Consider the following 25607-nt stretch of genomic DNA (forward strand, 5'->3'; position numbering starts at 1 on the left):
CATACATTAGGTAGAACTTGTCATTTGTACACTGTTACCCTACCTGTCCACATTGTACACGAGCATACATTAAGTAGAACTTGTCATTTCTACACTGTTACCCTACCTGTCCACATTGTACACTAGCATACATTAGGTAGAACTTGTCATTTGTACACTGTTACCCTACCTGTCCACATTGTACACTAGCATACATTAGGTAGAACTTGTCATTTCTACACTGTTACCCTACCTGTCCACATTGTACACGAGCATACATTAAGTAGAACTTGTCATTTCTACACTGTTACCCTACCTGTCCACATTGTACACTAGCATACATTAGGTAGAACTTGTCATTTGTACACTGTTACCCTACCTGTCCACATTGTACACTAGCATACATTAGGTAGAACTTGTCATTTGTACACTGTTGCCCTACCTGTCTACATTGTACACTAGCATACATTAGGTAGAACTTGTCATTTGTACACTGTTGCCCTACCTGTCCACATTGTACACTAGCATACATTAGGTAGAACTTGTCATTTGTACACTGTTACCCTACCTGTCCACATTGTACACTAGCATACATTAAGTAGAACTTGTCATTTGTACACTGTTGCCCTACCTGTCCGCATTGTACACTAGCATACATTAGGTAGAACTTGTCATTTGTACACTGTTGTCCTACCTGTCCACATTGTACACTAGCATACATTAGGTAGAACTTGTCATTTGTACACTGTTACCCTACCTGTCCACATTGTACACTAGCATACATTAGGTAAAACTTGTCATTTGTACACTGTTGTCCTACCTGTCCACATTGTACACTAGCATACATTAGGTAGAACTTGTCATTTGTACACTGTTGTCCTACCTGTCCACATTGTACACTAGCATACATTAGGTAGAACTTGTCATTTGTACACTGTTACCCTACCTGTCCACATTGTACACTAGCATACATTAGGTAGAACTTGTAATTTGTACACTGTTACCCTACCTGTCCACATTGTACACTAGCATACATTAGGTAGAACTTGTCATTTGTACAGTGTTACCCTACCTGTCCACATTGTACACTAGCATACATTAGGTAGAACTTGTCATTTGTACACTGTTACCCTACCTGTCCACATTGTACACAAGCATACATTAGGTAGAACTTGTCATTTGTACACTGTTGTCCTACCTGTCCACATTGTACACTAGCATACATTAGGTAGAACTTGTCATTTGTACACTGTTGTCCTACCTGTCCACATTGTACACTAGCATACATTAGGTAGAACTTGTCATTTGTACACTGTTACCCTACCTGTCCACATTGTACACTAGCATACATTAGGTAGAAATTGTAATTTGTACACTGTTACCCTACCTGTCCACATTGTACACTAGCATACATTAGGTAGAACTTGTCATTTGTACACTGTTACCCTACCTGTCCACATTGTACACTAGCATACATTAAGTAGAACTTGTCATTTGTACACTGTTGCCCTACCTGTCCACATTGTACACTAGCATACATTAGGTAGAACTTGTCATTTGTACACTGTTACCCTACCTGTCCACATTGTACACTAGCATACATTAAGTAGAACTTGTCATTTGTACACTGTTGCCCTACCTGTCCACATTGTACACTAGCATACATTAGGTAGAACTTGTCATTTGTACACTGTTACCCTACCTGTCCACATTGTACACTAGCATACATTAGGTAGAACTTGTCATTTGTACACTGTTACCCTACCTGTCCACATTGTACACGAGCATACATTAAGTAGAACTTGTCATTTCTACACTGTTACCCTACCTGTCCACATTGTACACTAGCATACATTAGGTAGAACTTGTCATTTGTACACTGTTACCCTACCTGTCCACATTGTACACTAGCATACATTAGGTAGAACTTGTCATTTCTACACTGTTACCCTACCTGTCCACATTGTACACGAGCATACATTAAGTAGAACTTGTCATTTCTACACTGTTACCCTACCTGTCCACATTGTACACTAGCATACATTAGGTAGAACTTGTCATTTGTACACTGTTACCCTACCTGTCCACATTGTACACTAGCATACATTAGGTAGAACTTGTCATTTGTACACTGTTGCCCTACCTGTCTACATTGTACACTAGCATACATTAGGTAGAACTTGTCATTTGTACACTGTCCACATTGTACACTAGCATACATTAAGTAGAACTTGTCATTTGTACACTGTTACCCTACCTGTCCACATTGTACACTAGCATACATTAGGTAGAACGTGTCATTTGTACACTGTTGTCCTACCTGTCCACATTGTACACTAGCATACATTAGGTAGAACTTGTCATTTGTACACTGTTGCCCTACCTGTCCACATTGTACACGAGCATACATTAGGTAGAACTTGTCATTTGTGCACTGTTACCCTACCTGTCCACATTGTACACTAGCATACATTAAATAGAACTTGTCATTTGTACACTGTTACCCTACCTGTCCACATTGTACACTAGCATACATTAGGTAGAACTTGTAATTTGTACACTGTTACCCTACCTGTCCACATTGTACACTAGCATACATTAGGTAGAACTTGTCATTTGTACAGTGTTACCCTACCTGTCCACATTGTACACTAGCATACATTAAGTAGAACTTGTCATTTGTACACTGTTACCCTACCTGTCCACATTGTACACTAGCATACATTAGGTAGAACTTGTAATTTGTACACTGTTACCCTACCTGTCCACATTGTACACTAGCATACATTAGGTAGAACTTGTCATTTGTACACTGTTACCCTACCTGTCCACATTGTACACTAGCATACATTAAGTAGAACTTGTCATTTGTACACTGTTACCCTACCTGTCCACATTGTACACTAGCATACATTAGGTAGAACTTGTAATTTGTACACTGTTACCCTACCTGTCCACATTGTACACTAGCATACATTAGGTAGAACTTGTCATTTGTACAGTGTTACCCTACCTGTCAACATTGTACACTAGCATACATTAGGTAGAACTTGTCATTTGTACACTGTTACCCTACCTGTCCACATTGTACACTAGCATACATTAAGTAGAACTTGTCATTTGTACACTGTTGTCCTACCTGTCCACATTGTACACTAGCATACATTAGGTAGAACTTGTAATTTGTACACTGTTACCCTACCTGTCCACATTGTACACTAGCATACATTAGGTAGAACTTGTCATTTGTACAGTGTTACCCTACCTGTCCACATTGTACACTAGCATACATTAAGTAGAACTTGTCATTTGTACACTGTTGCCCTACCTGTCCACATTGTACACTAGCATACATTAGGTAGAACTTGTCATTTGTACACTGTTACCCTACCTGTCAACATTGTACACTAGCATACATTAGGTAGAACTTGTCATTTGTACACTGTTACCCTACCTGTCCACATTGTACACTAGCATACATTAAGTAGAACTTGTTATTTGTACACTGTTGTCCTACCTGTCCACATTGTACACTAGCATACATTAAGTAGAACTTGTCATTTGTACACTGTTGCCCTACCTGTCCACATTGTACACTAGCATACATTAGGTAGAACTTGTCATTTGTACACTGTTGCCCTACCTGTCCACATTGTACACTAGCATACATTAGGTAGAACTTGTCATTTGTACACTGTTACTCTACCTGTCAACATTGTACACTAGCATACATTAGGTAGAACTTGTCATTTGTACACTGTTACCCTACCTGTCCACATTGTACACTAGCATACATTAGGTAGAACTTGTCATTTGTACACTGTTACCCTACCTGTCCACATTGTACACTAGCATACATTAAGTAGAACTTGTCATTTGTACACTGTTGTCCTACCTGTCCACATTGTACACTAGCATGCATTAGGTAGAACTTGTCATTTGTACACTGTTGTCCTACCTGTCCACATTGTACACTAGCATACATTAAGTAGAACTTGTCATTTGTACACTGTTGTCCTACCTGTCCACATTGTACACTAGCATACATTAAGTAGAACTTGTCATTTGTACACTGTTGCCCTACCTGTCCACATTGTACACTAGCATACATTAAGTAGAACTTGTCATTTGTACACTGTTACCCTACCTGTCCACATTGTACACTAGCATACATTAGATAGAACTTGTCATTTGTACACTGTTACCCTACCTGTCCACATTGTACACTAGCATACATTAGGTAGAACTTGTCATTTGTACACTGTTACCCTACCTGTCCACATTGTACACTAGCATACATTAAGTAGAACTTGTCATTTGTACACTGTTGTCCTACCTGTCCACATTGTACACTAGCATACATTAGGTAGAACTTGTCATTTGTACACTGTTGCCCTACCTGTCCACATTGTACACTAGCATACATTAAGTAGAACTTGTCATTTGTACACTGTTGCCCTACCTGTCCACATTGTACACTAGCATACATTAAGTAGAACTTGTCATTTGTACACTGTTGTCCTACCTGTCCACATTGTACACTAGCATACATTAGGTAGAACTTGTCATTTGTACACTGTTGTCCTACCTGTCCACATTGTACACTAGCATACATTAAGTAGAACTTGTCATTTGTACACTGTTGTCCTACCTGTCCACATTGTACACTAGCATACATTAGGTAGAACTTGTCATTTGTACACTGTTGCCCTACCTGTCCACATTGTACACTAGCATACATTAGATAGAACTTGTCATTTGTACACTGTTACCCTACCTGTCCACATTGTACACTAGCATACATTAGGTAGAACTTGTCATTTGTACACTGTTACCCTACCTGTCCACATTGTACACTAGCATACATTAGGTAGAACTTGTCATTTGTACACTGTTACCCTACCTGTCCACATTGTACACTAGCATACATTAGGTAGAACTTGTCATTTGTACACTGTTACTCTACCTGTCAACATTGTACACTAGCATACATTAGGTAGAACTTGTCATTTGTACACTGTTACCCTACCTGTCCACATTGTAGACTAGCATACATTAGGTAGAACTTGTAATTTGTACACTGTTACCCTACCTGTCCACATTGTACACTAGCATACATTAGGTAGAACTTGTAATTTGTACACTGTTACCCTACCTGTCCACATTGTGCACTAGCATACATTAGGTAGAACTTGTCATTTGTACACTGTTGCCCTACCTGTCCACATTGTACACTAGCATACATTAAGTAGAACTTGTCATTTGTACACTGTTACCCTACCTGTCCACATTGTACACTAGCATACATTAGGTAGAACTTGTCATTTGTACACTGTTACCCTACCTGTCCACATTGTACACTAGCATACATTAAGTAGAACTTGTCATTTGTACACTGTTACCCTACCTGTCCACATTGTACACTAGCATACATTAGGTAGAACTTGTCATTTGTACACTTGGTGGTCTGATCTGCATATTATTTCATTTTTAGTGCGACAGTGGTAATAAAGGTAATAACTTGAATGCTACTGGTTTCCAGCTATCACTTCTTTAGATTGTTTTTTTTTCTTACAGTGGTGTTATTTTGCCTTGCTGCGTTAATATTCCCGATAGGATTCTACATGGATGAGATCGGTGGACAGCCGTATAAACTGCCAAGCAGTGTTCAAGTTGGATCTTCTTACGTCCTCTTTATCATGTCCATTTTTTTTACAATCATCTCAGAACTGTTTGCAGGAAAAGTTTGTCTTCCAATGATCTGACAGTAAATTGGGTGCCCTTTGCAGTGCCACTTGCAAAGTGACCCCCACCTTTACTGAATGGCTTTGATGTTTGCTGTTATCAGTCACTTTGCTGACATGGATTGATTCTTTATTTATTTGCTGGCTTCTGATTGAAAATGTATCATGCTGGGAACATTTTAGGCTTGTCAGCTCACCAGTTATTACTTTTTTTTGTACATTTGTAAATATTTTTGTATTCTATTTAAATTATGCATGGTGTAAGTACTAACATCAACAAATCTATTCCATGTTTATTTGTATACCATAGGTTGTCCATATACCATGTAAGTATTCTGATCTAGGTCAAAGGCCTTCATTTGGTGTAAAAAATAATTGTCAATTTATTTTCATGTGATAAAAATATGGTTTTAATTTTGTTGATAATGAAAAATATATAGCAAGTTTTATTATTAATAACCATTCGATTTCTAGGTGACCATTATTTTTTAGTTCCACTCAAATTAACACTGACAGTATTTCAATTTGGTCATGCTGTTTCACAATAACTTACTTGCTATTGAGTTGGTACAAACTTTATTACTTACTAATAATTATAATAACGTACTCAAAAATATGTTTGTTTGGTTATACATTATGCTTGGTGGTGCCAGCAATGGCGACCATGGAACCGATTTATCAGTTTTCACAGAGTTAACAGCTTATTTTCAAAACATTGTTCATCCTTTGCAAATGTTGTGTTCTTAAAGAGGTGTCAGCAACTACAAAATACATAAATGTCACTCCAGAAAGATTGAAATATTCTAAAAATGACTTCTAAATGTTTATTATAGTTTGACCTCGGCATTATTTCCAAATAAATGGTTTGAAATGTACTATAATATTTGGACTGATATGATTAGTATTCACTGTAATTTTATCAGCAGAGTTGTATGCTTATTGTTGTTATTTTCATCAGGGTCCCGTGACCCTGTGACCCCGTGACCCATAACTCTGATTCTAAACATGCCCATCAATGCTCCTCCACCATTTCACTTGTATATGGCCTCTTCAGGACATGTATATCTGGAGGAGAAAATACATTTACATTAGGGGCTGGAGTGTTAGGATTAGGATTTAGGTTAGGGAAGGTAGGCCTTAAAGAACTCTGTTTTCTGTTTAATATACATCACATTATATATTAAGGAAGCATTTTCACATTCTATCCTCGCCTGTTTCAGTTGACTGCCAAAGAAAGTTCAAAGTCTAAATGTAGTTATACTTCCACCACTCTTTGTCTTGTGCCTATTGTTGATGCTTGCATTCAATAGCAAACAGTTTTCATTTGGTATCTCTTGTCAACAAGCATTTGCTAGGATTTTTTCTGAATAGTCTTGATTTACTAGTTTCTCTGTGCCCGTTTAATAGGAAAGTACTGTTTCTTTGTTACATTTACTAGTAAGAGGACTGTTTTTCACAACAAGTTTGTTTTCACATGTCAGTCAATGAATGAATATAGTTCACTATTATACAGACATGTTACGTAACACACACATGCTATGACAACTTGCAAGCAACGATGGGGCTGCAGAAAAACTACCTCAAATTTGCAGTATGCTTTTATGTCAACAAAGCCACTATCTTCTAATGGACGGTTTTCGTGTTGAGGTAAGAAACTGAGGCATGCATACTAATTAAGTAATTGTATGCTATAGAGAAAGCACATTACTGTCGATAGATATATTCTAGTAAACTGTCACAATGAACAAGGTGTACAATTACAGATCATGACTTAACCACACCACACCACACCACACCACAGCATAGCATGCTGGCTATATAGTTACTTTAAATAATAAACTCACAAAGGTTCATTGAACGCTTTGTCACTAACAACTCAATACCTCCCCATGACATCAAGGACATAATTTGAATTTTTATTGATGATCCAACCAAATCCTTAATGTGTCATTTGAGACCTTCTGTTGTCAAAGTTGTGGGTTTAAATTCTGTTCTGAAGAATTGTTTCATCTCCATACCTTGACTGTTACATAAAAAGCAATGTAAGTTTACAGTGTGGCGAAACAATAGTTTGAGTTCTTGGTCTTGCCACTAGAAACAAATTTTTCTTTTCAAATGTGAGGAGTAAGTTGCACTCTCGCACGATCATCATGAGAGAATAACTTTGGTCTGAAGCCGTCCGAATAACAGGTAAACATGGACAGTTTGAAACAAATAAACTGGCAGATTCTGGTAAAAAATTTCCGGTTATCCCAAAAATAAGGCATGGTTATAACAATAGTGAGGTGCCAAAGAGTGGTATTAATGGATTAAATGTATGCTCTGAACAATGAATTACAAGAGTGGATTAAATGTATGCTCTGAACAATGGATTACAAGAATGGAATAAATGTATGCTCTGAACAATAGATAACAAGAGTGGTATAAATGGATTAAACGAGTGGTATGAATGGATTAAATGTATGCTCTGAACAATGAATTACAAGAGTGGTATAAATGGATTATAAGAGTGGTATAAATGGATTAAATGTATGCTCTGAACAATGGATCGCAAGAGGTGGTATAAATGTATTAAATGTATGCTCTGAACAATAGATTACAAGAGTGGTATAAATGGATTAAATGTATGCTCTGAGCAATGGATTACAAAAGTGGTATAAATAGATTAAATGTATGCTCTGAACAATAGATTACAAGAGTGGTATAAATGGATTAAACGAGTGGTATAAATGGATTAAATGTATGCTCTGAACAATGAATTACAAGAGTGGTATAAATGGATTATAAGAGTGGTATAAATGGATTAAATGTATGCTCTGAACAATGGATTACAAGAGTGGTATAAATGTATTAAATGTATGCTCTGAACAATAGATTACAAGAGTGGTATAAATGGATTAAATGTATGCTCTGAACAATGGATTACAAAAGTGGTATAAATAGATTAAATGTATGCTCTGAACAATAGATTACAAGAGTGGTATAAATGGATTAAACGAGTGGTATGAATGGATTACAAGAGTGGTATAAATGGATTAAATGTATGCTCTTAACAATGGATTACAAAAGTGGTATAAATGGATTAAATGTATGCTCCTAACAATGGATTACAAGAGTGGTATAAATGGATTAAATGTATGCTCTGAACAATGGATTACAAAAGTGGTATAAATGGATTAAATGTATGCTCTGAACAATGGATTACAAGAGTGGTATAAATGGATTAAATGTATGCTCTGAACAATAGATTACAAGAGTGGTATAAATGGATTAAATGTATGCTCTGAACAATGGATTACAAAAGTGGTATAAATAGATTAAATGTATGCTCTGAACAATAGATTACAAGAGTGGTATAAATGGATTAAACGAGTGGTATGAATGGATTACAAGAGTGGTATAAATGGATTAAATGTATGCTCTTAACAATGGATTACAAAAGTGGTATAAATGGATTAAATGTATGCTCTTAACAATGGATTACAAGAGTGGTATAAATGGATTAAATGTATGCTCTGAACAATGGATTACAAGAGTGGTATAAATGGATTAAATGTATGCTCTGAACAATGGATTACAAGAGTGGTATAAATGGATTAAATGTATGCTCTGAACAATGGATTACAAGAGTGGTATAAATGGATTAAATGTATGCTCTGAACAATGGATTACAAAAGTGGTATAAATGGATTAAATGTCTGCTCTGAACAATAGATTACAAGAGTGGTATAAATGGATTAAACGAGTGGCATGAATGGATTACAAGAGTGGTATAAATGGATTAAATGTATACTCTGAACAATGGATTACAAGAGTGGTATAAATGGATTAAATGTATGCTCTGAACACTGGATTACAAAAGTGGTATAAATGGATTAAATGTATGCTCTGAACAATAGATTACAAGAGTGGTATAAATGGATTAAATGTATGCTCTGAACAATGGATTACAAGAGGGGTATAAATGGATTAAATGTATGCTCTGAACAATGGATTACAAGAGTGGTATAAATGGATTAAATGTATGCTATGAACAATGGATTACAAGAGTGGTATAAATGGATTAAACGAGTGATATGAATGGGTTACAAGAGTGGTATAAATGGATTAAATGTATGCTCTGAACAATGGATTACAAGAGTGATATAAATGGATTAAATGTATACTCTGAACAGTGGATTACAAGAGTTATATAAATGGATTACAAGCGTGGTATAAATTAATTAAATGTATGCTCTGAACAATGGATTACAAGAGTGGTATAAATGGATTACAAGAGTGGTATGAATGGATTAAATGTATGCTCTGAACAATGGATTACAAGAGTGTTATAAATGGATTAAATGTATGCTCTGAACAATGGATTACAAGAGTGGTATAAATGGATTAAATGTATACTCTGAACAGTGGATTACAAGAGTTATATAAATGGATTACAAGCGTGGTATAAATTAATTAAATGTATGCTCTGACCAATGGATTACAAGAGTGGTATGAATGGATTAAATGTATGCTCTGAACAATGGATTACAAGAGTGTTATAAATGGATTAAATGTATGCTCTGATCAATGGATTGCAAGAGTGGTATAAATGGATTACAAGAGTGGTATAAATGGATTACAAGAGTGGTATAAATGGATTAAATGTATACTCTGAACAGTGGATTACAAGAGTTATATAAATGGATTACAAGCGTGGTATAAATTAATTAAATGTATGCTCTGAACAATGGATTACAAGAGTGGTATAAATGGATTAAATGTATGCTCTGAACAATGGATTACAAGAGTGGTATAAATGGATTAAATGTATACTCTGAACAATGGATTGCAAGAGTGGTATAAATGGATTAAACAAGTGGTATGAATGGATTACAAGAGTGGTATGAATGGATTAAATGTATGCTCTGAACAATGGATTACAAGAGTGTTATAAATGGATTAAATGTATGCTCTGAACACTGGATTACAAGAGTGGTATGAATGGATTAAATGTATGCTCTGAACAATGGATTACAAGAGTGTTATAAATGGATTAAATGTATGCTCTGAACACTGGATTACAAAAGTGGTATAAATGGATTAAATGTATGCTCTGAACAATAGATTACAAGAGTGGTATAAATGGATTAAATGTCTGCTCTGAACAATAGATTACAAGAGTGGTATAAATGGATTAAATGTATGCTATGAACAATGGATTACAAGAGGGGTATAAATGGATTAAATGTATGCTCTGAACAATGGATTACAAGAGTGGTATAAATGGATTAAATGTATGCTCTGAACAATGGATTACGAGAGGGGTATAAATGGATTAAATGTATGCTCTGAACAATGGATTACAAGAGGGGTATAAATGGATTAAATGTATGCTCTGAACAATGGATTACAAGAGTGGTATAAATGGATTAAATGTATGCTATGAACAATGGATTACAAGAGTGGTATAAATGGATTAAACGAGTGGTATGAATGGGTTACAAGAGTGGTATAAATGGATTAAATGTATGCTCTGAACAATGGATTACAAGAGTGGTATAAATGGATTAAATGTATACTCTGAACAATGGATTACAAGAGTGGTATAAATGGATTACAAGAGTGGTATGAATGGATTACAAGAGTGGTATAGATGGATTAAATGTATGCTCTGAACAATGGATTACAAGAGTGGTATAAATGGATTAAACGAGTGGTATGAATGGGTTACAAGAGTGGTATAAATGGATTAAATGTATGCTCTGAACAATGGATTACAAGAGTGGTATAAATGGATTAAATGTATACTCTGAACAATGGATTACAAGAGTGGTATAAATGGATTAAACGAGTGGTATGAATGGATTACAAGAGTGGTATAGATGGATTAAATGTATGCTCTGAACAATGGATTACAAGAGTGGTATAAATGGATTAAACGAGTGGTATGAATGGGTTACAAGAGTGGTATAAATGGATTAAATGTATGCTCTGAACAATGGATTACAAGAGTGGTATAAATGGATTAAATGTATGCTCTGAACAATGGATTACAAGCGTGGTATAAATGGATTACAAGAGTGGTATGAATGGATTAAATGTATGCTCTGAACAATGGATTACAAGAGTGTTATAAATGGATTAAATGTATGCTCTGAACAATGGATTACAAGAGTGGTATAAATGGATTAAATGTATGCTCTGAACAATGGATTACAAAAGTGGTATAAATAGATTAAATGTATGCTCTGAACAATAGATTACAAGAGTGGTATAAATGGATTAAACGAGTGGTATGAATGGATTGCAAGAGTGGTATAAATGGATTAAATGTATGCTCTGAACAATGGATTACAAGAGTGGTATAAATGGATTAAACGACTGGTATGAATGGATTACAAGAGTGGTATAAATGGATTAAATGTATGCTCTGAACAATGGATTACAAGAGTGGTATAAATGGATTAAATGTATGCTCTGAACAATGGATTACAAGAGTGGTATAAATGGATTACAAGCGTTGTATAAATGGATTAAATGTATGCTTTGAACAATGGATTACGAGAGGGGTATAATTGGATTACAAGCGTGGTATAAATGTATTAAATGTATACTCTTAACAATGGATTACAAGAGTGGTATACATGTATTAAATGTATGCTCTGAACAATAGATTAAAAGAGTGGTATACATGGATTAAACGAGTGGTATGAATGGATTACAAGAGTGGTGTAAATGTATTAAATGTATGCTCTGAACAATGGATTACAAGAGTGGCATAAATGTATTAAATGTATACTCTGAACAATGGATTACAAGAGTGGTATAAATGGATTAAACGACTGGTATGAATGGATTAAATGTATGCTCTGAACAATGGATTACAAGAGTGGTATAAATGGATTAAACGACTGGTATGAATGGATTACAAGAGTGGTATAAATGGATTACAAGAGTGGTATAAATGGATTAAATGTATGCTCTGAACAATGGATTACAAGAGTGGTATAAATGGATTAAATGTATGCTCTGAACAATGGATTACAAAAGTGGTATAAATGGATTAAATGTATGTTCTGAACAATAGATTACAAGAGTGGTATAATTGGATTAAACGAGTGGCATGAATGGATTACAAGAGTGGTATAAATGGATTAAATGTATGCTCTGAACAATGGATTACAAGAGTGGTATAAATGTATTAAATGTATACTCTGAACAATGGATTACAAGAGTGGTATAAATGTATTAAATGTATACTCTGAACAATGGATTACAAGAGTGGTATAAATGGATTAAATGTATGCTTTGAACAATGGATTACGAGAGGGGTATAAATGGATTAAATGTATGCTCTGAACAATGGATTACAAGAGTGGTATAAATGGATTAAGTGTATGCTCTGAACAATGGATTACAAGAGTGGTATTAATGGATTACAAGCGTTGTATAAATGAATTAAATGTATGCTTTGAACAATGGATTACGAGAGGGGTATAAATGTATTACAAGCGTGGTATAAATGTATTAAATGTATGCTTTGAACAATGGATTACGAGAGGGGTGTAATTGGATTACAAGCGTGGTATAAATGTATTAAATGTATGCTCTTAACAATGGATTACAAGAGTGGTATACATGTATTAAATGTATGCTCTGAACAATAGATTAAAAGAGTGGTATGAATGGATTACAAGAGTGGTATAAATGTATTAAATGTATACTCTGAACAATGGATTACAAGAGTGGTATATATGTATTAAATGTATGGTCTGAACAATAGATTAAAAGAGTGGTATTAATGGATTAATGTATGCTCTGAACAATGGATTACAAGCGCGGTATAAATGGATTAAATGTGTGCTCTGAACAATGGATTACAAGCGCGGTATAAATGGATTAAATGTATGCTCTGAACAATGGATTACAAGCGCGGTATAAATGGATTAAATGTGTGCTCTGAACAATGAATTTCAAAAGTGGTATAAATGGATTAAATGTATGCTCTGAACAATAGATTACAAGAGTGGTATAAATGGATTAAACGAGTGGTATGAATGGATTACAAGAGTGGTATAAATGGAATAAATGTATGCTCTGAACAATGGATTAAAAGAGTGGTATAAATGGATTAAATGTGTGCTCTGAACAATGAATTACAAAAGTGGTATAAATGGATTGAATGTATGCTCTGAACAATGGATTACAAGAATGGTATAAATGGATTACAAGAGTGGTATAAATGGATTACAAGAGTGGTATAGATGGATTAAATGTATGCTCTGAACAATGGATTAAAAGAGTGGTATAAATGTATTGTATACTCTGAACAATGGATTAAAAGAGTGGTATAAATGTATTAAATGTATACTCTGAACAATGGATTACAAGAGTGGTATAAATGGATTAAAATATATGCTCTGAACAATAGATTACAAGAGTGGTGTAAATGGATTACAAGCGCGGTATAAATGGATTAAATGTGTGCTCTGAACAATGAATTACAAAAGTGGTATAAATGGATTAAATGTATGCTCTGAACAATGGATTACAAAAGTGGTATAAATGGATTAAACGAGTGGTATGAATGGATTAAAAGAGTGGTATAAATGTATTGTATACTCTGAACAATGGATTAAAAGAGTGGTATAAATGTATTAAATGTATACTCTGAACAATGGATTACAAGAGTGGTATAAATGGATTAAAATATATGCTCTGAACAATAGATTACAAGAGTGGTGTAAATGGATTACAAGCGCGGTATAAATGGATTAAATGTGTGCTCTGAACAATGAATTACAAAAGTGGTATAAATGGATTAAATGTATGCTCTGAACAATGGATTACAAAAGTGGTATAAATGGATTAAACGAGTGGTATAAATGGATTACAAGAGTGGTATAAATGGATTAAATGTATACTCTGAACAATGGATTACAAGAGTGGTATAAATGGATTAAAATATATGCTCTGAACAATAGATTACAAGAGTGGTGTAAATGGATTAAATGTGTGCTCTGAACAATGAATTACAAAAGTGGTATAAATGGATTAAATGTATGCTCTGAACAATGGATTACAAGAGTGGTATAAATGGATTACAAGCGTGGTATAACTAAACGTTATTGTACTGAACCTCCATATGTAATGTATAAAAAATCTAAATAGTTGATCAGTTTACAACATTCTTATAAAAAGTTGTTCCTGGTAGCAGAGTTTATACAGGTCGCTCATCAAGCCTGTTGGGTTAGTTGGATGATGTCATATCCAAAAATTCTGTGAAATGAAATAATTACCAATCCAACTGAGAAACATAGGGTGAGGTATTTGTATGTATGTCAGTGTAGGAAACATTCAGTTTTCTGTTCATAAATGTTATCTATATTGCTGAATTTTTTCAAATGTTTCAAAAACGACGGCGCTAGTCATGATCACCAGGACATGTGATGTACAAGTTTCACACCACAATTGCATATGTGACAGTTAAACATGTACGCGATATAGGTACTCGAAGAGCCGGCAAATAGTGTTGCTTTATAGAAACAAAATTAAAAATTGCACCCAGGGGCTTACTTGTATTACGAGAAATTATAAAGTCAAGATCCAGCATTCAGTTACATTGCTCTGCAATACAATAGGTCAATTGTACACTTTATCATTTGCTCAAAGATAATTCAATGCATGTCACATGACATTGAAATGAACATCGTAATAGCTCAGTTGTTAGAGGCTATATCTGCTGTGCTTGATGTGGATTCGAATCTTACCTTTTGCCAACTTTTTCAATAGTGAGGGAAGAACTGTTATCTCATCATCAACTCCAGACATCGCGTCGTAACAAAAACTGCCTAGTTTTAACCAAGGTACGAGGTCGGAATTACAATATCGGTTTACGAGTTTTATGTTGTTCTCAAGTCGGAAAATTGAAAAATTGGGTCGGTCGGTCGGATTTTTTTTTAACTCGTGAAAACCAAGGAAACACTTTTTTACTGCTTAAAATGGTGAGTTTATAATGCCGGTTTACAGGTGATTGAACTATGCACATGCATACAAACAGTAGCGATTTACACTCTGCACGTCAATACACGTATGAGCCGTTTACAATTAGCATAACCAAGTTGTAATTAGATCACCCCGAATTTTTATATTATCTAGCATGTTGATTTGTATATACAAGATATTGTAGGCATAAATTATATTCTGTGAACAGATTTATAACTGGGTTTATTATTGAAATATATTATTTGGATTATTAGTCGCCTCTTCTCTTGAGATTCGTGTATAAAATATAACACGGCATGTAATATTGTAAATAAAAAGGTATTAAAACATTTAGAATCTTTCCTTGTCACAATGTTTGAACCAACTTTGATTAATGCACTGATAAAATTTGCAACTTGGGGTTTATTTTCACCCATATACAACCGACCAAGATATGTGGGTAGCAAGCTGATGATGGAGATAAAGGGTAGTTTCATACTTGTAAATAAGGCAGGCATTAAACTTCCACGAACTTAGCAAGTAGATATTTATAAGTCACGCCTAGGAAGGGTGCCAGGGTCGGCCCTAATTTTAATCGCCAATTTAGGCCGGCTCAACTACGTAACTGCCACTGTTCTTAACTGAATATACAAATTCGGTTCGTGATCTTTGTTGCGCAGTCTCAAACCCTTTTCCCAATTGCAACAACGATGGCTATGAGTGGAGTGAATTTAATTCCCGGGGAAACTAAATCATTAATAGTTGAATTAAAGAAAGACCAAATTCAAAGAATCAAAAAATTCTCAACGTACTTGCACACGAATGCAGCACAACAAATCGCAGCTCGGATAGAGATATTGATATTGAGTGAACGGCTGCACAAGTGAAAAAAAACTTGGGACTTCTGTGGGCGGGGTTTAAACAATAACAATCGTTGTGGTCGAAAGAGCAACTCAATTTAAAGAATATTACAATTCTAAATTAAAATAGCTTTCATTTGAACATGGGGTTTCACAGACATGTTTCTAATGTCTATGGACACATGAAATGTTTTGTCTTGATATGTTTTGAATACTATTAGAGAGGCTTATAGATGAAGTGAATATTTAAAGCGCGGTAGTCGTCGCGCTGCGCATGTTGGACATTTGTGTTGATAAACATTGATTTTCCCACAATCCAATGCGCTCTTCAAATGGAAATCACAAGTATGAGGTTTGAGGGCGCGACTTGCACTGATTACCGCCGGTGATTCCTTCGATACCTTCCAATCACATGAAAATTACCTAATTAAAGCTTGGAAACATATCAGTTCGTACTCGTTGATCTGCGCAACAGTCAAAGTCGCCATCTTTGTTTATATGAGACCCATGTATCTCGCACATGCGCAGCGCGACGACTACCGCGCTTTAATTATTTATTGAGTTTTATCGGATGCACTTGAACTACAGCTTATTTGTAAACAATAAATAAATGTAGTGGAACAGTAATGTTTGACAATGGGTTATCCCTTGTTTGGTGTATTTACATAACAATGAATACTAATGTGTCAACATGTACGAGTAGAAGGTTTTCTTTGAATTTGCATCCTTTGGTGGGAAATTATTTAGATTTGTTTGCACTCATAAAAAAAATGAAAAATTGAAGTCTATATTAAAATACCCTTTTATATATATATATATCAAATGATAATGTTTGTGTCGGTTGGTTTGTGATTAGCAACCAATTGAACAACTACGTAATTTAATTTAAGACCTACATTTCGATTTTGTATATCACATCTAACTATTAAATGCCAGTGTGGTGTACATTTTCTCACAGAGTGGTGCAGCAAAAATCTTAAATGTGATTTTGGCCGCCTGACTGTAATATAACTTCTAATAAAAAATAAATACGCATTGCGTTTGGATCAGGGACCTAGAAAATGTTAGGTATATGCATGGATGGAAGTAAAAAGAATAGTTTCTGTTAAATATGCACTGAGTCTGTATTTAGATGAGTGTGCGGGTCGTTTATATTTTAATTTGGCGGGAAAGTCATTGTTTAATCCATGTATAAAATGTGACTGCTAGTATTTGCACTATTTTTCTCCTCTGGCGTTCTTTGTAATGTATTTATGGCAACCGTTAATCTTTTATAAGCCACTTTACTGACTCTATCCAAACAAAATGCCATATTTTGTTTTTATACCGTCATAGCTACTACTAATGTGCCATGGCAGTTCAACACGAAGCTTCAAGTTACATGTGCTGTTTTTTTACTAATACATGTAACATCAGCGGTGTCCGCAGAAAACCAATGAGCAATGTAGAGTCCCATTTCTTTCACTTAGATACTAAGAAATATTAATTCGATTTCAGTATACAATGTATCACGAAATTAATTTTTGCCCAATGATTGAAACGACTCAAAATACTAGCCAAACGAGCTAAAATAACTAAAACAACCCACAAACGATCCAATCGACCAGCAAACTATCCAAAACAGATTGCGTAAAACTTCGTCACTTCACGCGAAGTGTTAATTAATTAATTTATTTCCTTATTTATTTACTCTGTATTTCTATGTATAGTTCTATGTATTATTTATTTACTGTTATAACTAGTCTTTGTAGCATTTTTTGTAATAATCAATTTTGTTAGGCATGTGAATACTACTACCCTTGTATTTTTTTCCCATTGAAATAATTGTATACATGGGAACAGACTTGTCTAGCATTTAATACGATTGCAATCTTCTGTTACCCCAGCCATGGGTCATTTGCTCATTTTTTTCTTTTTTTTTTTCTTATTTAAAATAATGCATCTTATTACCAATGTCAAAATAATCAAAAATAAAATAATTCCAAATCACTGCAAATACGATCAGACCATGCTCGTTATCTTTATGGCGTGAATTAATGTCGACTGATTCCTGAGAAAAAAAAAAAACTAAAAATAGTAAAACGTATAGATTTTTATTAAAAAATAACACATTTTTGACAAATCCACCAAGATTCCCATAATCTCAGTGCAGTTAATATATTATGCAAATTACCTATTTTACAGCCTGAGTTAATATAACCCGTCTCGGTTCCCAAACTAATCGATTCTGACGATTGCCCCTACGTGATGCACATATAAAACAAAAATTGTAAACCATGACATGGTGAAAAATGGATAACTTGATACGTGTTCACTGGGCTTGGTATTGCTTTGTCATTTTGTGTGACTTGTGAGCCGTACTGGTCTCATAAACTAGTCTTGCGAACAGCGCCCTCGCCAAGCTTAGAAAATGGCTAACGCTTGAACTATGGCCAAAATCCCTGGTTGGTTATAACTACTTATGGGTCGCAATTGATTGTTTTTTGGGTTGTTTGAGTCACAATTGGGTTTTTCCTCGTTTGGAGAATTTGTGGATCGTTTCAATATATTTAAGAGGCATATATAAACATATTTATTTAGAAAAACTTGCGCATTCCACAAAGCACAGTCCTTCCACAACTGTTGTGGAGGGACTGTGCACAAAGGAACAGTAATCGGTAGAAAATCAAAAAAAGAAACACGCTTAGGTTCAATAGAACAAACTACTAAAAAACATGCATTAAAAATCTTAATTCAGTGCTTGATGCCGAGCGAGGAAACGTTTTTAATGGATCGTGCAACTTGAATGCACATGTGTTCATCACTGGAGTGAACTTGTGTGTCGCCCTACTTCAATATTGAGCAACAGTCTCAGTCCCACAACACAGTTGCTGAGGGACTGTGGATGTTCAATGGTCAAACAAAACTTTGAAAGTGTGTTAATAAGCAATAGTTTATTCATATCATCATGATAGAATCCTGGAATTTTAGAAAGGTCTTTATGGGTTGTACGTTCCAATAATTGTAAACTGCCAATGGGAGAAAACATCCTGACGATTGGCATCAACACTTTGTCCCGTGTGTCTTTGTGTTGTTGCCATGGGACTGAAAGTGTTAATTTGTTTGCAAGCGCTACTAGTATGTGGTGACAGACATTTGTGGAGGAATGCCTCTAATCGTCATACAGTAAACCAAAACATAAAGGTGGAAATTAACGCATTTTTGGTCTTGTCTATCACCAACAAACCCAAAGGAAACTGTTTCATTGTTACAGTGTAGTTAGTAAATAAAACTCAACTAACACTATGTAACACGACGGAACAACGTTTCAAAATCAACAACTTGAAGTACAAAATGTAAACATATGTTTACAAGAATCACTAGAAGGACTGTGCAAGAATGAAGGAAGTTTCGGCCACCGTTTCCGGTCCATACGTGCATGTTTATATATTATACTGTTTGAGTTTGTGTTGCAAATATTAGTTCAGCCTAATTTCTTCCTTGAACTAATAACTCGTGCGACACAATCACTGAAGCACACAGAGTAAACACATACTTATATGCTACGTATGTAACCTCAGACCAACCTTTACATGTAGTGGTCTGAGATCTAACGCACGACGTATTTGCAACTAAAATATATATGCCATACTTGTAATGTAGAGTTATAATTAAATATGTCGCACTTGAAACGCACAAGTCAGTGTACACTATATATATAAACTATGTTTTTGAAATAAATTTCCTCGCGCCTTAGTTATTATAGGCAAGAGCGAAACGACTCCATTATCAAAGACGCAGATCTTTTGGGTCAGAAGGTTACTTTTGTTCCGCGTTCACCGCATGTTTAGTAACATAACGTTTTTGTTTGTTGGTGATTATGTATTTTGATATACCAGTTGAAAAATTTTAATATTCTCTTGAGCGTTTAAAGGATAGCGAGAATGGCAGCATACAGTATACTGTGACATAAATTGTAAGTTAAAAGTACAGAGCCCTGGCTGTGTGAAATAAAAGCGCACATGTTTGGATACGTTGCAACAACCCATTGCACATGTTTATTTTTAAGACCGCTGATACAGTCACTGGATTGTGTTGTCAGCAGAATTTGAGATACATACATCCTGTCTCTCCCTGTGGCATAATGGTATGTCTCAGACAGTGACATGGTGATTGTGAAATACCTTGGAATGTGCTGAGCCCAGTGTTGTTGGCAATGAAAATAGATATGACATCATTGACCCGAGTCTCCTACTTTAAATTGGTAGAGCTTGGATTAAGAGTGGTTTATTCCACTACCAAAATTGGCATCCTCTGTACACTGATTTGTCAACTATTTCGAGATAACCAATCATTTCGTTATATACATTTTATTATTTGCATGGCCATAAATTAACTAAGGTATTTAAGTTGAGACATAAGGGAAAATCTTTAGTCAGGATGGTAACCTGACTTGGTCCCATAACATCCTGAGACGCTGATTCCTGACTCCAGTGAGCTGTACCCTATACTGTGGTACACATGCAGACGTGCTGTGCAGTAACCCCTGCTGATCAACAGGAACCACTGAAGCTCACTGCCTGAACTACTCCCGTTGTACCGGTGCTACCAGTAGCAGCAGATAGCAGTGAAGTTGCCGATACTCCCTGGACACAGAGCACGAGTTTAAATTGTAGTGCAGCTGCTGAGACAGTGTGCCAGATACGAAGGAACGCAACCAGGTACATTGCTGTTAACCGGAGAGTGGAGTGTTCCTTACAGCCTCGATCAAGTCTTTTTAATCCTATTTATGTACTGTATACCCCCACCCCCTGCTGTTATTTGTTCATTAAAGTACAGGAAACCGTATATATTGTGTTGTGTTAATTTGTTATAATCGTTACTGGTATATTTCTTTCTCTGCACAGTCTCAGTTGTGGTGATATACATTCACCAAACGATCCCCACCCTGTGACAGCGGACGAGCTGAGAGGGAGGAAACTTATAAGATAAGCACGCTACCAAAGACAAAGACTATTAGACTGGCATTAAAGACAAGCTCCCCGATCCTGAATACGGTGTAGCCCCACAAAGGCCCCCCCGCATTTAACGTCACAATACGATGATAAAACATCGTTTCCAACACCCATCTGACTCTTGGTGGACGACGATACGATGTATGTTTATACCTCCATGGATATACATACTAGTACATGTACTAGCACATGTATTGTATTAGTATTGTTGTGGTTGACGGCGATAGTAGACAGATATGCGAGAATCTTCGGCTCTCCATTGACGCCGGCAGCTGAATTTTTTTTACTAATCTGAAAATCACAGACAGGCCCCCAAAATAGATAGAGTCAGTACTAGTATCCTATACTTTGGTACAGATTCACAGTACGGTCTTCTGCCTTCGAGAAATCCGGTATCTATGTTTGGAAAATGGTATGCAAGTAGTAGTACGATAAAAACATTTAAAAACTGTGGTAGGCTGAGAATGTGGTGAAAAGTGAAAAATAATGACACATTTGCAGATGACTGCAGAATGAAACATATGCAAACAAACTAAATGTCATTGAATACAGTATTTACAACACTGTCAATAACAACAACTCCCTAATATTACAGTTGTGAACTTGAAATCTCATTTTTTAGGATTCTCGCGTAAGGCTTTAGGAACGCAAAATTATGACAGGGAAAAAAATAATGCTTTCTTCTGTCAGCCGAGGTTATAATAAATTCTCTTAATAATAATTGTATTAAAGTTATCAAAACTTTCAATGCAACTAACACAAAACTTCAAATCGGTTCAAATGCAGAGACATGCCAAGTAAACAGAACTATCCAGATTTATTTCGAATTTGTTAAAAATAGGCCCAAATACTTTGACATTATATCTAATTGGTATTGAGAATTGCAAGGTCAGTTATAACAGTTCTATAAAAGTGTAAACAAACATTTTTGCGAATATCACTATTGCGAAAGACTGCCAAATAGCGAAGTGTCTGGTTTCCCAGAAAAAAAATATTTAAATAAAAGTGGACTAAAATTGAATATAAATTATATACTATACAACTTTTCTCGCCAGGAATGGCGTATAATATCCGTTGTATATGCGGTTCCCTTATTTTTCGTAACTTTTGTACATGTCCAAGTTGGGAACGAGTGCCGTCCAGAGAATGGTGAAAGCCAGGCGTGATTGAAAGTTGATATCAGACTGTGTTTAAATATAGACGCCAATCACGAACCTTTCCGGTGATCACGTGACCCGTGAACTCCACTCCCTGATCGTACTGTTGTTGTTTCCTGTGAGTAAATGTGTACCTTCCAACAACTTTCACTACAAGGGTAAAATTTTCACTGTGAAATTATCTGAAAACTGGCGTCTGAGAGGCAGATCAACTCAAAGAAACAACACAATGATGTCACCGCTTGTATAATGGTGAATTATTATCTACGGCAGATGTTTGTTTTGAAATCGTATCACTGAGAACGCGATCCACGAAAAGCAAGCGTAAACGGCGTCGTGTCGTCAGCTGTTCGATCATAATTTCTGTTTGTGATATTACTGTGTGTCGTATCATGGCACATCCAATTAACTCATAATGGGAACGTCTGCGCTAAGTTCCACTTATCCATGAAGACCTGTGTACGGAATTAATCTGTGATATTTATAAGACGTTTTCTACGGAAGGAAGTTTTGAGCTGCCGTATACTGTAATAACAGTTCTCACATTTTGTTCAAAATGGCGCCCGGACCTATTGAATACGCTACATTGTATTCTTTCGTATTTATACTGTTGATTTGTTCTATATTTCCGATAACATCAAATGCAGGTAAGTTATAGATTGTTAGATATGTAGTATATTTGTATGCATCTAAGAATATATCGCAAAACGTCAACTCTGTTGATTTATTTGAATTACGCTCGGCGATGTTAAGTAACGGTACATATACATTTGATTTTGCTGGCTACAGGCTAGTTTCAAATGTCATATTGTTGCTGACCCTTTCAGCTGGTATCCCGTGACATTTCACATCCGCATGTCTGTAATTTGGTTTTATTCTGTCATAACATTTATCATTTGCGACATAAACACCTAATTTATTGATCTCATGACTCTTGTGTTGACAGTGTCAACTTTCCAAACAACAATATTGCAAACTGGACATGTACTGACAAGGGTCAGGCAAGGGAATGTTTTATTGAGCAATACAATTGTATTCATTGTTTGCTATATGAACAACTTGTATTATATGCCGAGGTATGTTGTGACAGGATATGTAAATAAATGAGCTGAATCAATCCTGTGGGTCAACAGCTGGGTAAATTAATTATTGGAGCATGGAAGTGAACATATTTTCACTTTTGTGCCTGAAAATCATAACTGTGCAACTGTCAACTAAACTATTATTAGTTTCCAATTTGCACTTATGTTATGATTTTTTTTTCATTTAAATCTCAATCAATCATTCAATCATAAAATACCAGATTAGTTTATTACTATTTATAGTTGTAAGTTACCCCAAACATATAGTACATATATGGTTTCTTGTAATTATGTGATGGGATTGGGGGACATCCCAGTTGTCCGAAGGTTCACGAGACCGAAGGTTCACGAGACCGAAGGTTCACAAGACCGAAGGTTCACAAGTCCGAAGGTTCACGAGACCGAAAATAGATAATGCGATTATTTAAGGGGTCTACCATTAGAAATTCTGTGGGAGATGATGGCAGAGAATCTGCGCAAAAAATGTTTTCGATTTGCGCAGCGCTGAGCCCCAAATTTTCTTCTGCGCGGATTTATGTAATTCTTTCTGTGTGTTTTTTTCAGTCTGAATTTTCTGCAGAATTGTTTTCTGTGCAGGATTTGTTTTCCATTTTTGCCATGATGTGAGGTTGTTAAAAAGGTATCTTGGAACCATCGTATATATTTGTATGAGTTAACATAACTATATATACAATAAATATAACAAACTTTTATTTGTTTATTATGAGTTTTCACAAGCAAATTATTTGGAAATAATGGTACAATTATCGTGGAACTTATATACATTTATATATAATAAATACACGTATATTACATTGATTCTAAATAATTAATCTCCTCTAGGATTGTTTTAAAAATACGCGAGAAAGAAAAGTACACATATTTGTCGAATTTACATTATCTTGATGAAAGCATATTTTATTTAACAGCTGTTTATTACAAAATGCATAACGACGTTATTACAAAATGCGTAGACTTTTTGTATTACAAAACGCGTAGACTTTTATTATTACAAAACGCGTCGACAGGTATTACAATACGCGTTTTTATTACAGAATTCGTCAAAATTATTACAAAACGCGAAATTTGTTACAAATTACCGCAGCACAATGTCCATGTACTTCATAATAAGTCGTAGAACGCTGTACAATTCAAGTGGAAAGTCCTCCAGCAACAATGTATTTGTCTGCGATGCGGCCTGGACATTTTATTTTTGGGTTTGGACATTATAGCATAGAAGATACTTTCTATTCTGACTTTATCCTGCACATAATGAACAGCATTTACATTATGTGAACACTGACCCGTGGCGAACAAATAGATGGAACTACATACCACGGTATATATAATAGTAATCACACAACAGTGCGAGATGTGATATTATATTTTATTTGGCACATACACAAAAATAAAAATATTTATCCATCGAAAAAAAAAATTATAGGCAGTTACGTTGCAGTTGGGGTGGTGAGCTGCCACATGCATCGTTCTAAATATATAGGAGTTTATATTCTAGACGATTTTTAATCGCTCGAAAAGAGTTTAAACTGCATGTGTTGTGTTTATCCATGAATATGAATAACGTCCCTGGTTTATCTTTATTAGCTTATATAGTTTAGACGTCAAAGGTAATGTATGTAGTCAGGCTACACAGTCGATACGAAGACACATTTTCGCACCTGACTCCAATGTCTATGATTTTTTTTTTCGAATGTTCGGTCTCGTGGACCTTCGGTCTCGTGAACCTTCGGTCTCGTGAACCTTCGGCCTCGTGGACCTTCGGACTACTGGGCTGTAGCCATGGGATTGAGCCTAGCTCAGCGTA

The 25607-nt window shown here is 35.5% G+C and overlaps 2 protein-coding genes across 3 annotated transcripts in view; both read left to right on the top strand.

Annotated features, from left to right (window-relative positions):
* Positions 1-6604, top strand: part of LOC100378994 (uncharacterized protein C16orf52 homolog A-like) — an 11443-nt gene extending 4839 nt beyond the window's left edge. For both annotated transcript variants that reach the window (XM_085502011.1, XM_006825443.3), the window contains exon 4: positions 5557-6604. In XM_085502011.1, the coding sequence (XP_085358137.1) occupies positions 5557-5744 (188 nt within the window). In that variant the 3' untranslated portion in view covers positions 5745-6604. The remainder of the gene's footprint in view (positions 1-5556) is intronic.
* Positions 6605-22830: 16226 nt separating this feature from the next.
* The window catches only part of LOC100378697 (protein sidekick-2-like), a 43447-nt gene continuing 40670 nt past the window's right edge, over positions 22831-25607 (top strand). Inside the window, exon 1 of the mRNA XM_085502638.1 lies at positions 22831-23347. Coding sequence (XP_085358764.1) covers positions 23257-23347 — 91 coding nt within the window. The 5' untranslated portion in view covers positions 22831-23256. The remainder of the gene's footprint in view (positions 23348-25607) is intronic.

This window comes from Saccoglossus kowalevskii, chromosome 8, assembly GCF_978046115.1.
Source record: "Saccoglossus kowalevskii chromosome 8, keSacKowa6.1, whole genome shotgun sequence".
NCBI classification, from domain to species: domain Eukaryota; kingdom Metazoa; phylum Hemichordata; class Enteropneusta; family Harrimaniidae; genus Saccoglossus; species Saccoglossus kowalevskii.